At 45.4% G+C, this 13,247-nt stretch overlaps 1 protein-coding gene across 13 annotated transcripts in view; it reads left to right on the top strand.

Annotated features, from left to right (window-relative positions):
- The window catches only part of SLC4A8 (solute carrier family 4 member 8), a 79,991-nt gene that overhangs the window by 46,669 nt on the left and 20,075 nt on the right, over positions 1-13,247 (top strand). For 11 of the 13 annotated variants that reach the window (XM_019834951.3, XM_045061822.1, XM_045061823.1 and 8 more), the window contains 5 exons: positions 2,316-2,421; positions 3,027-3,188; positions 6,315-6,428; positions 8,801-8,962; positions 9,859-10,110. In XM_019834951.3, the coding sequence (XP_019690510.1) occupies positions 2,316-2,421; positions 3,027-3,188; positions 6,315-6,428; positions 8,801-8,962; positions 9,859-10,110 (796 nt within the window). The remainder of the gene's footprint in view (positions 1-2,315; positions 2,422-3,026; positions 3,189-6,314; positions 6,429-8,800; positions 8,963-9,858; positions 10,111-13,247) is intronic. The other 2 variants (XM_045061821.1, XM_045061825.1) reach the window with 1 other exon arrangement.

Genomic DNA, 13,247 nt, shown 5'->3' on the forward strand with positions numbered 1-13,247 from the left:
TTGACAAAAGTGACCAGCCTTGGACTGAGTAGACTTTGGATCTGGACACTGTAATTCTGTGTTAATACAGCTCAAGGTGGGATTTTTCTTAATTGCATTCTACCGTTGGAGCTGTGAAGCTAGAACTCTCCAGCTCTTTAAATCATTTTATGTTAGTATGTGGAACTGATTTTTTAAAAAATATATTTTATTGTCAAATTGGCTTCCATACAACACCCGGTGCTCATCCCAACAAGTGCCCTCCTCAATGCCCATCACCCATCTTCCCATCTCCCCCACCCCCCATCCACCCTTGGTTCTCTGTATTTAAGAGTCTCTTGTGGTTTGCCTCCCTCCCTCTCTGTTTGTAACTTTTTTTTTTTCCTCTTCCCTTCCCCCATGGTCTTCTGTTAGGTTTCTCAAGATCCACACATGAGTGAAGATAATATGATATCTGTCCTTCTCTGACTGACTTATTTCACTCAGCATAATACCTTCCAAGTATGTGGAACTGATTTTTTAAGAGCAGTTTTAGGTTCACAGCAAAGTTGAGCAGAGGATACAGAGAGTTTCCATCCACCCCCTGCTCCCACACATGTGCAGTCTCCCGCACTATCAGCATCCCGCGCACCAGAGTGCTAAGTTTGTTGCAAACAATGAATTTACATGGAGGCATCATTATCACCCAAAGCCTATAGTTTACATTAGGGTTCACTCTTGGTGTTGTACATTCTATGAGTTTTGATTAATCTATAAATAATATATCCACTATTATAGTATCATACAGAGTAGTTCACTGCCTTAAAGATCTGTGCTCTGAGGTCACCTGGGGGGGGCTCATTCGGTTAAGCCTCCTACTCTTGGTTTCAGCTCAGGTCATGGTCTCACAGTTCATGAAATGGAGCCCCGCACTGGGCTCCACACTGAGAGTGTGGAGCCTGCTTAGGATTCTTTCTCTCTCCCTCTCTCTCTGCACCTCCCCTGCTCATGCTCTCTCTCTGTCTCTCTGTCTCTCTCTGTCTCTCTCTCTCAAAAAAAAATATTTGGTGCTCTGCCTACCCGTCCCTCGGTACCACTCCAAACCCTGGCAAGCATTGATCTTTTTACTGTTGTCATCATTTTGCCTTTTCGGCAATGTCATATAGTTGTAATCCTGCAGTATGTAGGCTTTTCTGATTGGCTTTGTGTACTTAGTGTTATTGCCTTAAAGGTCTTTAATGCCTTTTAATGGCTTGATAGTTCGTTCTTTTTAGTGCTGAATAATAGTCCATTGTGTAGTTATAGATATAGTGCATCCATTCACCTACTGAAGGACATCTTCGTTGCTTCCAAGTTTGGGATTGATTTTGTAGACCTAAATGTAGGACTTTATGGCTTTCCCTATTACGTTTTATTTTGTTGATTTCCTCCTATTACAATCTACTGAGATCTTTTTGTATTTTAATTCTGTTGTACTATATCCTTAGAAGGTATGCTCATTAAATCCACAGAGGATAGGGGCGCCTGGGTGGCGCAGTCGGTTAAGCGTCCGACTTCAGCCAGGTCACGATCTCGCGGTCCGGGAGTTCGAGCCCCGCCTCAGGCTCTGGGCTGATGGCTCAGAGCCTGGAGCCTGTTTCCGATTCTGTGTCTCCCTCTCTCTCTGCCCCTCCCCCGTTCATGCTCTGTCTCTCTCTGTCCCAAAAATAAATAAATAAACGTTGAAAAAAAAAATCCACAGAGGATGCAAAGTTAGTGGGAATGGCTATGTTCATTGTGGGACTGGGAGGCTGCATGTTGGCCAGAGGGACGAGTCTGATCTGGTCTGGTTAGGTACAAGAGGAGGCCATGGTGGTGGGATATTACCAGGAATAATGCAGTGTCGGGACAAGCTTGCATCACAATTCCAGGAGCCTCTGATATTGAGAGCATATTGAGAATGTGGCAGGGTATAGAGAGCAGGAGATATCCAGGCTCGGAGAAGGCTGTTGAGAGCCAAATGGGGTAGCAGGTCCTCCTTGCTTTATAGATTGAATTTCACGGGAAGGGCCTAAGCGAAAGAAACTAAGCAAGGAGACCAGCCAGAACCATTCTGTGCCAAGCTTGGTGGTCGGCACAATTTAATTCAAGGCCCATGTGCCGATTTGTGTCTGTGTTTATAATGGCTGACTGAAAAATAAGGGTGTGGTTGGGCTTACCCATGGGCCTCAAGCAACAGGACCAATCTCAGGGACCTGAGATGGGCAAAGGAGAAACGAGGCAGGCTCTGACAGGGGCTTTAGTCCAGTCATGGCTAAAACTATTTAATCAAATACTTGGCTGCTTTCCTCAGGAATCCTTTTTTCTTGTTCCCTCAGCTGCAGGTGTACTCTCCCAGAAAATCCAAACAACCATACCCTGCAGTACTGGAAGGACCACAATATCGTGACAACAGAAGTCCACTGGGCCAACCTGACTGTTAGCGTAAGTCTGGGAGTTGTATTGTAGCACTGTGACTGCCAAGTTTAAGTGTGGTAGCCCTTCAGCATGGTCTGGCGTTTTCAAAAATAAAGGTTGTTTGTTTGTTTGTTTGTTTATTAATTTATTTAAACTATTCTTGCTGACCCTTTTCCCCAGCAAAAGTTCTCTTGTATATAAAGGGAAAAGAAGATTGCCTTTCTCTTCCCTCCCACGTACACCCTACCCAGGGTCCCGGCACTAGGGATATGTGGGGGTGAAACCAGGCAGGGCGGGGGCACACCCAGGTTTCCGAGGCTGGCAGAACATTCCGATTTGGAAGTCCTCTGTAAGATAAACAGTACGAATTGCCAGAGCCCTCCCAGAGCTTCATGCTTGCTTGGGACCATCCTGGTTTCATTTTCCAAAGCGTCTAAGGACTCTAAGTAGTCACCGTACTCAGAAGGGGCCTGTGCAAGCGAGAGCGCCACAAGCACACGGGTCAATGGGCACTGCCGGCAGCCTGCGCTCCCCAGCAACCGTGGGACGACAGGGAGGGGTGGGCTCAGAAGGCCAGAGCTATTTATTCCCTCGTGCCTGCCTTTCATCACCCAGAGTGCTTGTTCCCGCAGGAGTGCCAGGAGATGCACGGAGAGTTCACGGGATCTGCGTGTGGCCATCATGGACCCTATACTCCTGATGTGCTCTTTTGGTCCTGCATTCTCTTCTTCACCACCTTCATCCTCTCGAGCACCTTAAAGACATTTAAGACAAGTCGCTATTTCCCAACCAGAGTAGGTAGCACCCTCATACATTTCTTCCGCGTTAGAATTCTAATAGAACAGAGTCTATTCTCAGCTTCCATGCTGCTTGCTGAGTAGAGTGGCAGGTGGCAAGTTCCAGATGTCCCGGCAAGCCCCACTGTGGCATTCTCTTCTAGTGTCTGGCAGCCTTTCGTAAATGTGTGGTGCGGGCTGAGGGGTTAATACTCAGGATTTTTTCGATTAAAAGTGCCGGGCGATGGGTGCCTTGCTGGCTCATTCAGTAGAGCACACAACTCTTGATCTTGGGCTCGTAAGTTCAAGCCCCACATTGGTGGGTAGAGATTGCTTTAAAAAAAGAAAAAAGTGTCAGGGGAGTTTAAGGGGGTTCTGCAAAAGCTCTTAACCCTCAATTTCCAGAGTGCTGTGAAGTGTCCTTTCCAGGATGCTGGGAGATGGAGTATGCAATAGCTGGAGCTGGCTGCTAAATATAGTAAAGCGGGATGATCACTTTGGATACGTAGGGGACCCCAAAGTCTCTTCCCAGGGATGTCTCTTGTGGCAGTTTGTGAAATCACCAGGGACATTGACTGCAGCAGCCAGAATACTCCTGACTTGGTTTGCTTGACTCTTTGAAGCCTCAGTAATCTGATACAAACGGTGCTATTTGATCATGACCAGTTCTAGTAGAGCGGAATCAGAGTCTGGGTGTAGAGCGGCGAAAAGGGGCCACTTTTGCTTTGAAAAGGAGTTCAAAGCATGAGAAATGGTGGGTTTTCTGGAAGTGAGGGTTCGGTCAGGTACATTTGCAGGGCAGGAAGTCCGAATGGGTGGGGAGCTCAGTTGATTAGGTGTCTATGGTACACTCATGCAGGAAAAACACATTCTTAGACTTCCGCGATGCTACATTGTAGTTAAGGGAAACATATTGAATTAGTTCTGGGTCATTGTTTCTGATGTGGACAAATAGTTAATAAGGGCAGTTCTCTACTAGCTACTTGCTGAGGCCTGGGTTAAGTGCTATCAGGGATATAGAAGTTTAAAACACCGTCTCTGCCATCATATAGGAAGGAGAAACATACGAAATGCACAGGTCCATATGATACAGTGTAAAGAGTTGGGTGCCAACCTGGGATGCAAGGAGTCGTAGGAGTTCAGAGGAGGGAAGGGCCACTGGGCCCCAGGATGGTCAGATGGACCCAAGATGGCTCATGATGGTGGGGGCAGGTACAGGTTCAGAGAATTGTGTAACATTCAGAAGAGAACTGACAAAACCAGGGCCAGGAAGCTGCAAACCTCAGGTTTCAAAGGAAAGCAAAGTCAGGTTAAGATATATTTTGGCTAAGATATATTTTGCTCTGTCTCTGTTGGAAGTTCAGATTAAGGCAGACACTGGGCGTTTTAGAGGCATTGTATTTTATTAAAGCTGAACTAGGGGCGCCTGGGTGGCGCAGTCAGTTAAGCGTCCGACTTCAGCCAGGTCACGATCTCGCAGTCCGTGAGTTCGAGCCCCGCGTCAAGCTCTGGGCTGATGGCTCGGAACCTGGAGCCTGTTTCCAATTCTGTGTCTCCCTCTCTCTCTGCCCCTCCCCCGTTCATGCTCTGTCTCTCTCTGTCCCAAAAATAAATAAAAAACATTGAAAAAAAAATTTAAAAAGCTGAACTAAACTATAACGTCCTCCTAGGCACAAAATGGTGATGAGTGCTATGGAGAAAATTTTTTTAAATTTACATCCAAGTTAGTTAGCATATAGTGCAACAATGATTTCAGGAGTAGATTCCTTAATGCCCCTTGCCCATATAGCCCATCCCCCCTCCCACAACCCCTCCAGTAACCATCTGTTCTCCATATTTAAGAGTCTTTTATGTTTTGTCCCCCTCCCTGTTTTTATATTAGTTTTGCTTCCTTCCCTTATGTTCATCTGTTTTGCTATGGAGAAAATTAAGCAGAAAAGGAGCATAGGCGGTGCTGGAGTGGAGAATGGTGACCAATTGCAAGTAGGATCATCAGAGAAGATCTCATAGGGAAGGTGACCTTTGTATGAACATAGGGAGGTGAGGGAGCTACCCAAGAAGTTACTTGGAGAAAAAGCATTCTAGACAAGAGGGATAAGCAAGTACAAAGACCCTAAGGTGGGATGTTTAAGAAACAATAGAGTTGGGGGGGGGGTGCCTGGGTGGCTCAGTCGGTTGAGCGTCCGACTTCGGCTCAGGTCATGATCTCGCGGTCCGTGAGTTCGAGCCCCGCGTCGGGCTCTGTGCAGACAGCTCAGAGCCTGGAGCCCGCTTCCCATTCTGTGTCTCCCTCTCTCTCTGCCCCTCCTCCGCTCATGCTCTGTCTCTGTCTCTGTCTCTCTCTCTCTCTCTCTGTCAAAAATAAATAAACATTTAAAAAAATTTTTTTAAAAAAAGAAAAGAAAATACACAACGGAGTGGTCTGTATGGCTGGAGCAGAGTGAACGAGTGGGAGAGCGTTAGAAGCTGGGCTTCTAATGATTTCATTGTGTGGGCCTCATAGGCCGAGGCCTTTTGGGTCTTTATCTCAGTGAAATGAGGAACCATTTCAGGGTTTTTGTGGATTGACATAATCCAACTTGTATAGTCAGTCCAATGGCTTTAAAGGGGGGCAGAAACAAGTGTCTGCTGTACTTAACAGAGACAAGAGCTGATGGTGACCTTGGTCTGGGTAGGAACAGTGGAGGTGGTGAGAAGTGCTCAGATCCGGGATTTGTTCTGGAGGTAGAGCCAACAGGGCTTGGATGCAGGTGGATGAGGTGTCGGGCATGAGGGAGAAGAGTCGATGCTGTCACCAAGGCCCTTGGCTGGTACAAATGGACCTTAACTGGCCCCAGAGAATCTTATTCCAAGTTCTCAGAACTATTGCCCAGACCTGGGCACAAATGCTCCAAATAGAGCTCTTCCCAGTCAGGGTGGTTACATTAGAGTTTGCCAAATGGTTCATTCTCCCTCATCATATCCACCCTTTGGGGGTATTAACTTGGGCATATTAACATATTCCTGTTGTTTACATGTGGTTGTATTAATTCAATTATAACATTAAAGCATTCTTCTGAGGACTTTTAAACCTTTTACAATGCAAAATTCTCTTCTACTGCATTGAGCCTAATAAAACACTTTTCCAATCCTTTCTCATGCCAGGTACGCTCCATGGTGAGTGACTTTGCTGTTTTCCTCACTATCTTCACAATGGTGATTATTGATTTTTTGATTGGAATCCCATCACCAAAACTTCAAGTTCCCAGTGTGTTCAAGGTAAACAGCTTTCAGGGTACTTGGTGCCCTCATGTGGTTTCCTAGAATCTGGTCCCAAGTGAATTTCAAAGGCCTTTCCATATCCTAATCCTGCGTTCTGCAGTCCCCGAAATCTAAACTTTGTCCCTCATGCCTTACCTTTCAGAAGAGCAAACTCTTAGGGCTTGGCTGAGTTCCAGCCACAAAACTCCAAGAACAGAACATCTAAGGTGGTTTAATGAATGAAAAGTTAAGATTTACAATAGTGGAATGTGCATGTTTACTTAAATACATACCTCATACAGTGGAAATGTGGGTCCTTGGAACAAGTCTGATTAATAGCACTTTCCTTGAGCTTCAGCTGTGTATGGGCACTGGGAAGGGGTAAGAAGTTAAATTAGGGTTGGCCCCTCTCCTTCAGGATCTTGCCTTGTGAAAAGGTGAGCCGGCCTGGGGGCTTCACCCACGGTCTAATGCTCCTACCAGAGTAACCGGGACAGCTCTTCAACCCTATTTCATCGTTTCTTTATATAACTCTCTACAATCTACAATATGTTGCTGAAAATGTATACATAAAAGAACTAAAACAAATGATCTGTATGTGGGGACTCCAGATCTGTTTCAGTGTAAGGGCACCGAGTAACAGAGAAGATGGGAAGGCTGAGCTGGGTTCCACAGAGCCCCATAGACCAGAGGGGAGGGAAAGCCTGGGCATACTCAGTGACTGGAGAAGAATCATAAGATGAGAAGAACAGGAGAGGCTGGGGAAGAGAAAGAAGACAGGAAGAAAGGCAGCCCTTGACTTGTAAACATCCCTGTACCCTGTGCCTTTGTCTTCCCTTTCTCCCTCCCTCCCTCCCTGAAATAGGCCCGGTTAAAAATATCTCTTTCCATATTGCCTGAAGATTTTTTATTTTATTTCGTTAAATGCACTGAAATGCCATCAGCTAGAAATTTGTGGATTGAAAAACACCCTTCTTAAAAATATAATTCCTTTGAGAATATGTCATTCTCACCTTTGTGTGAATGAGCGCAATCAGCTTGCTTTCTAATACCTAGCTGAGGTCAGCCCTCCAGGAGGAATGGATTTTGTGTAAAAATAAGTAATTTGAGAACCTTAAGCAGTCCTTGGAAAGGTTCCCTGATGGGTAGGCTTAGATAGTCAGAAAGTGCTGAATTTCTGGGACATCTGGGAAGAAGGCCCCGGGAGGTAGGGGAGAGATGGGAAGGGAAAATGGGAGAATGTCAAAGACAATGCTGCTTGTTGGCAGGCCTTGCTTTCAGGAAGCAGAGGAGAAATTTTCTTCCTTCTTTCCTTCCCTGTTATACCACATGGCCCCCAGTGATGAAAACCCAGTCTGAAGGCTAGTACTATTACTAATGTGTTAATGTCAGTCAGAGTTTAGTAAATTTTTGTGTTGGCCTAAGAACTTAACTGTCACATAGAACATTGTTACTAAGGAGACATAGATCCTATAAACTTTCAGAACTTAGCCCATTCATGATTTGGGATCTGGTGACATTGTTGAAGAGTCTTTGAATCCTAGAGTCACGACCAATGGGGAACCAAGTACTTTGGATGCAACAGTGTTTGCTTTGTTCATTGAATTTGGTTCAATTCTGAGCCAGTGTGTATGCCCAGCCTTTCATCTTCCATTACTACTTGCCAAACAAGGGGAACTTTTCTTCCCCAGAGTACCTGGGGGAGTTTGAGGATGTCAAAAGTACCCTAAGAGAGTTTAGGTATGTCATGAACACCCGAATAAGATTTATGAACAGTAGTGGTCTTATAGGAGCATTGGAGAGGGTCCTAGATTAAGCAAGCCCCAAGTTCAGTAGTCTTGGGCTCCTCTCTCAAATCTCTAGTACCTGGGCTCCTGTTTTACTGCTGATGGGAGAAGGCCCCTGGGCCGACGCAATCTAAGCCCATGACATTCCATGCAACTGGCTCTACTTTGCCTTTATTTGTGCTGTAGACATGCATTATATGGCTTCTGGAGGGGAGCAATGAGGAGGATATTCTAAATTATTTATATTTGCTTTAATTATAATTGTGTTAAATTCTTTTTTGGCAATAGACTTGTTATTTTACTTGGGCTAATGTTAAGTTAAAGGTGGTGGCGGGTTTGGAGAGTAGGGGCAGGAAGTGAAGTATTAATGAGTGTTTCACAGGAAGTTGATAATCGAGGATTGACTCAAAGAGGATTTGGAACAAGGTCATAGATTTCCTAAGAAGTTGCTACTAAGGAGTTACTTTCTTGACTTTTTGTTGTTGTTGTTAGGATTCTCATTTAGGAGTAAAAACAATGTGGATATTGTGATTCAGTTTAATCTCTTTTGCCCTAATGACTATAGTTAAAGTACAAAATAAAACTTTATTTTTTCCCCTTTAGCCAACAAGAGATGATCGAGGGTGGATTATTAGTCCCATTGGCCCCAATCCCTGGTGGACTGTGATAGCTGCAATTATCCCAGCTCTTCTCTGTACTATCTTAATATTCATGGACCAGCAGATCACAGCTGTCATCATTAACAGGAAGGAACACAAGCTCAAGGTAACAAAAAGTTCTGACCTAGAAGGACGAATGGTAGCCGGTTACTTTTTTTTTTTTTTTTTTTTTTAGGGTAAGCCCCTTTAGACAAGGAACTATAGAACCTGGATAAAAGCAGTCATAGAAGGAGCTCATAAAATGTTTCCAGAGGTTTCTGATTCCTCAATTAGTGACAAAGATTGGTTTGGACCTGAAACCAGAGTAGAGCATGATGAAATGGTGTGAAAGGAGCTTGGACTCTGTTAGTTTCCTCTCAAACCTGTGCGGAAGGTGGGTGGGCACAGTTCCTTGTGGTCCCTATACAGGCTTGTCCTTCTGAGGTTCAGGTCAGGGCTTGGGCCACTGTTTCCGAGAGTCAAGTATTCTCCCATTGGTGTCCTTTACTGGAGTTTCCAGACTGAACCTTGAGTCCAAGGATTCCAAGGAGGTAGGTTTGAGTCCAGCACATTTATCGGTGAGAGGCTTCATGCCTTCATCTCTGTTCTTTCCTTACTTAGAGTAGGCAAATCCATATTTGGCAAGGATCTGGGGGTGTTTGTGTGGAGCCATTTACCTCCAACTCCTATATTGTCTACCACTAGAATGGTCAAGGTGTGCCTTGGCCTCTGGTTACTCTGCCAAGAAAGGATGAATCTTTGAATGTATGAGACTCAGGGTGAAATCTGGGGGCACTTGAATGAAAAATGGATATGGCATGTATACGACAGGGTAAGGTTTCTCTTTTTCTTCTCTGTTCCCTCCAAACCAGGAGGGGCTGGAAGACTCATCTGGGATCTCTGGACCCCTTCTTCCTTACCCATACACTCCCTCCTGTTTTGGGCCTGAGGCTCTTAGCTCACTGTTCTGTGCCCCACTACAGCCAGCCCATTGGTGGTGACAGAGACTCTGTTTCCCCACAGAAAGGCTGTGGCTACCACCTGGACCTGCTGATGGTGGCCATCATGCTGGGTGTCTGCTCCATCATGGGCTTGCCCTGGTTTGTGGCAGCAACTGTCCTGTCCATCACACACGTGAACAGCCTCAAACTAGAATCTGAGTGCTCTGCTCCTGGAGAACAACCCAAGTTCTTGGGCATCCGAGAACAAAGAGTGACGGGCCTTATGATCTTTGTGCTGATGGGCTGCTCAGTCTTCATGACGGCCATATTAAAGGTAATTATTCATTCACTCGTTAGATGGATATTGACTGCCTGATTTGTGTCAGGAATTCTGGGAATACAGTGATAGTGAAACAGATACATGTACAAATATCTGTCCTGAAAGAGCTAACTCTAGCAGAGTAAAGCAGATAAGGAAGTTAGTTAAGAGGGGCACCTGGGTGGCTCAGTTAAGCATCCAACTTTGGCTCAGGTCACGATCTCACGGTTGGTGGGTTCGAGCCCCACATTGGACTCTGTGCTGACAGCTCAGATCCTGGAGCCTGCTTCGGATTCTGTGTCTCCCTCTCTCTCTGCCCCGCCCCCACTCATGCTCTGTTTCTCTCTGTGTCAAAAATAAATAAACATAAAAAAAAATTAAAAAAAAAAAAAAGGAATTTAGTTAAGAACACAAAAACGAGGGGCGCCTGGCCGGCTCAGTCAGTGGAGGGTGTGACTCTTGATCTTGGGGTGGTGGGTTCGAGCCCCATGTTGGGTGTAGAGATTACTTAAAAATAAAATCTTAAAAAAAAAAGAGGAGGGGGAGGATAAGAAAAGAAAGAAAACAAACATAGTAATTATAGAATATGATAAATGATTAATGGAAATATTTGGTGCTCTCTGGTGCTATAGAGAATTAAGGGAGTACTGTTTTAGTCCGTGTGGTCGGAGAAGGCCTCTCTGCAGAGATGGTATTTAAGATGAGATGGAACTGGTCATGCCATGGATGGTGGGAGATGGCATGGGGGAAGGGAGAGAAGCAGTCTAGGCAGGCCCTGAGATGGGAAGGAGTGATATGTATACTAAGAAATATCAGGGCCGGGGCGCCTGGGTGGCTCAGTCAGTTAAGCGTCTGACTTCAGCTCAGGTCATGATCTCGTGGTCCGTGAGTTCGAGCCCCACATCGGACTCTGTCTGACAGCTCAGAGCCTAGAGTCTGCTTCCGATTCTATGTCTCCCTCTCTTTCTGCCCCTCCCCTGCTCATGCTCTGTCTCTCTCTGTCTCAAAAATAAATAAAAACATTAAAAAAATTAAAAAAGAAAAAGAAATATCAGGGCCATGTGGCTCAAGGCAGGAAGACAATGAGATGAGAGTGAAGACTAGGTGGGGGCAGATCATGCAGGGCCTTGTTGAGTCTGGTAAAGGTAACCTTTGAAGAGTTTTAGCAGGCAAGGGACAGGATCTATTTAGTATTTTTATTTATTACTTTTTTTTTCTTTTTAAAAAACATTTATTATTTATTTTGAGCATGCGTGCAAGCCGGGGAGGGACAGAGAGAGAGGGAGAAAGAGAATCCCAAGCAGGTTCCACATTGTCAGTGCGGACCCCGATGTGGCACTCAGTCCCATGAACTGTGAGATCATGACCTGAGCCGAAATCAAGAGTTGGACCCCCAACCGACTTAGCCACCCAGGCACCCCCCTCCCCCATTTAGTATTTTTAAAAGATCACTCTGGCGATGTCTAGAGAATAAGTTTTTAGGGTTGGGAAAAATAGAGAGACTAGTGAGGCTATATTATAGGTGGGAGATGATGGTGACTTGGCTAAAGAAGGTTGTAGTAGGGCTGGATAAAAGGCATGTCTTCTGTGTATCTTGGAGGCAGATCCAAGGATCTTGCCGGTTGACTGGATGTGGAATGGAGTGTGGAAAATGGAAAGATCAAAATGCCTTCCAGGTTTTGGACTTGACCATCTGGATGGAGAGTAGTGATGTTTAAGATGGAGAAGACTGCCTGAAGGAGGAAATGATTTTGTGAGAGGTGGTGGGGCTATGGGCAGATTTGGGGTGAGATATCCAGGAAGCAACTGAGTGAAAAAGCTAGAGGGAGGCTCTGGATTAAAAATATAAATGTGGAAGTCAACAGCAGTTAGTGGTATTGAAAGCCATGGGAGTAGATCAGATTGCTCAGGGAACAGGGTAGATGTAAAACAGAAGTAGGACCAGAGAGAAGAGCAGAGTCTAAGGAGCTCCAATATTTAGAAGTTGGGTAGAGGAGGAGACAGCAACAGAGACTCAGAAGGAGCTGCCGGAAAGGTAGAAGGGAAACCAGGAGGGCGTGGTGTCAGGGAAGCCAAACGAGGGGAATTTTTCCAGAAGGAGGGACTGGTTAGAAACTGTCTAGAAAGATGAAGACTAAACCAAGCCATTGGATTTGGCAATGAGGAGGCCTAACATGACTTGACAAGAGCAGATTCAGTGGAGTGATAGGGCAGAGGCTGAATTACAGGGGAGTGAAGAGTAAATAGGAGGTGAAAAGTAAAGACAGCATGGGCAGACAACTCTTTCAAGAGATTTTTCTGTGAAGTGGAATGGAAAATAGGCAGTGGCTGTTGTGAGGTGTGGGGTTAAGAGAGGATTTTTTGAAAGATGGCAGACACCTCAAACATGAGAAAAAAATATTTAGTTTTGTGGGTGGAAGGCTTGTGTCTGGGAAAAATGGGGTGAAAAGGAAAGTTCTATGGCTGTAACGCCAAACCCCAAACATTCTGGAGCACTTACTTGGCTCCCTTGCCTCCTTTCCCCTTCTTTTTTGGTGAATCTTCAACCACCCCAGCCTGCACTGCAAGTGCTATTTAGGGGTGACAACTGAGAGAAATGGGAAAGGATTTGGAACCATCTTCCTGGCTCCTTACTTTCCACCCAATCTCGCCACCTCTCCTCATACCCCCTGCCCCCTTCTACTCTCTGTCCCCAGCCCAGCCCCTGCTCCCACCTCTGGTCTGCCTGCCATCTGGAGGAGCCCAAAGATTGCCGCTCCTCCAGGAAGGTAACCACGAAGCCATGGGAGTAGGCATCGCCTTGCCTTCCTAGAACTGGCTCGGAAGGATTCTTTCAGAAAACCATTCAATAGTTCCGACAAGCAAGGTTAGCACCAAACTGAGATGTCTACTCACTGTACAGTTGAAACAGCATAAAATCCAATGGGGACTTTCTAGTTCTGAGAAGAATTATGTTTGAGAATGTTCTTTAGCCTCAGAATAAAAGCAAGTCAGGTTTAGTCTTCAGCTATGAGACTTCCCTTGCCTTAGTTCCATAGGCCTCATTTCCCTACCTCCTAGAGTTGCCTTGAAGATTACCTAGATTGCTAGGTGTGATATGATAGGTGCGTATATATATTCAAGTGCAATATAATAATGTTGCTGTTTCTCCC

The sequence above is a fragment of the Felis catus genome, chromosome B4, assembly GCF_018350175.1.
Source record: "Felis catus isolate Fca126 chromosome B4, F.catus_Fca126_mat1.0, whole genome shotgun sequence".
NCBI classification, from domain to species: Eukaryota; Metazoa; Chordata; class Mammalia; order Carnivora; family Felidae; genus Felis; species Felis catus.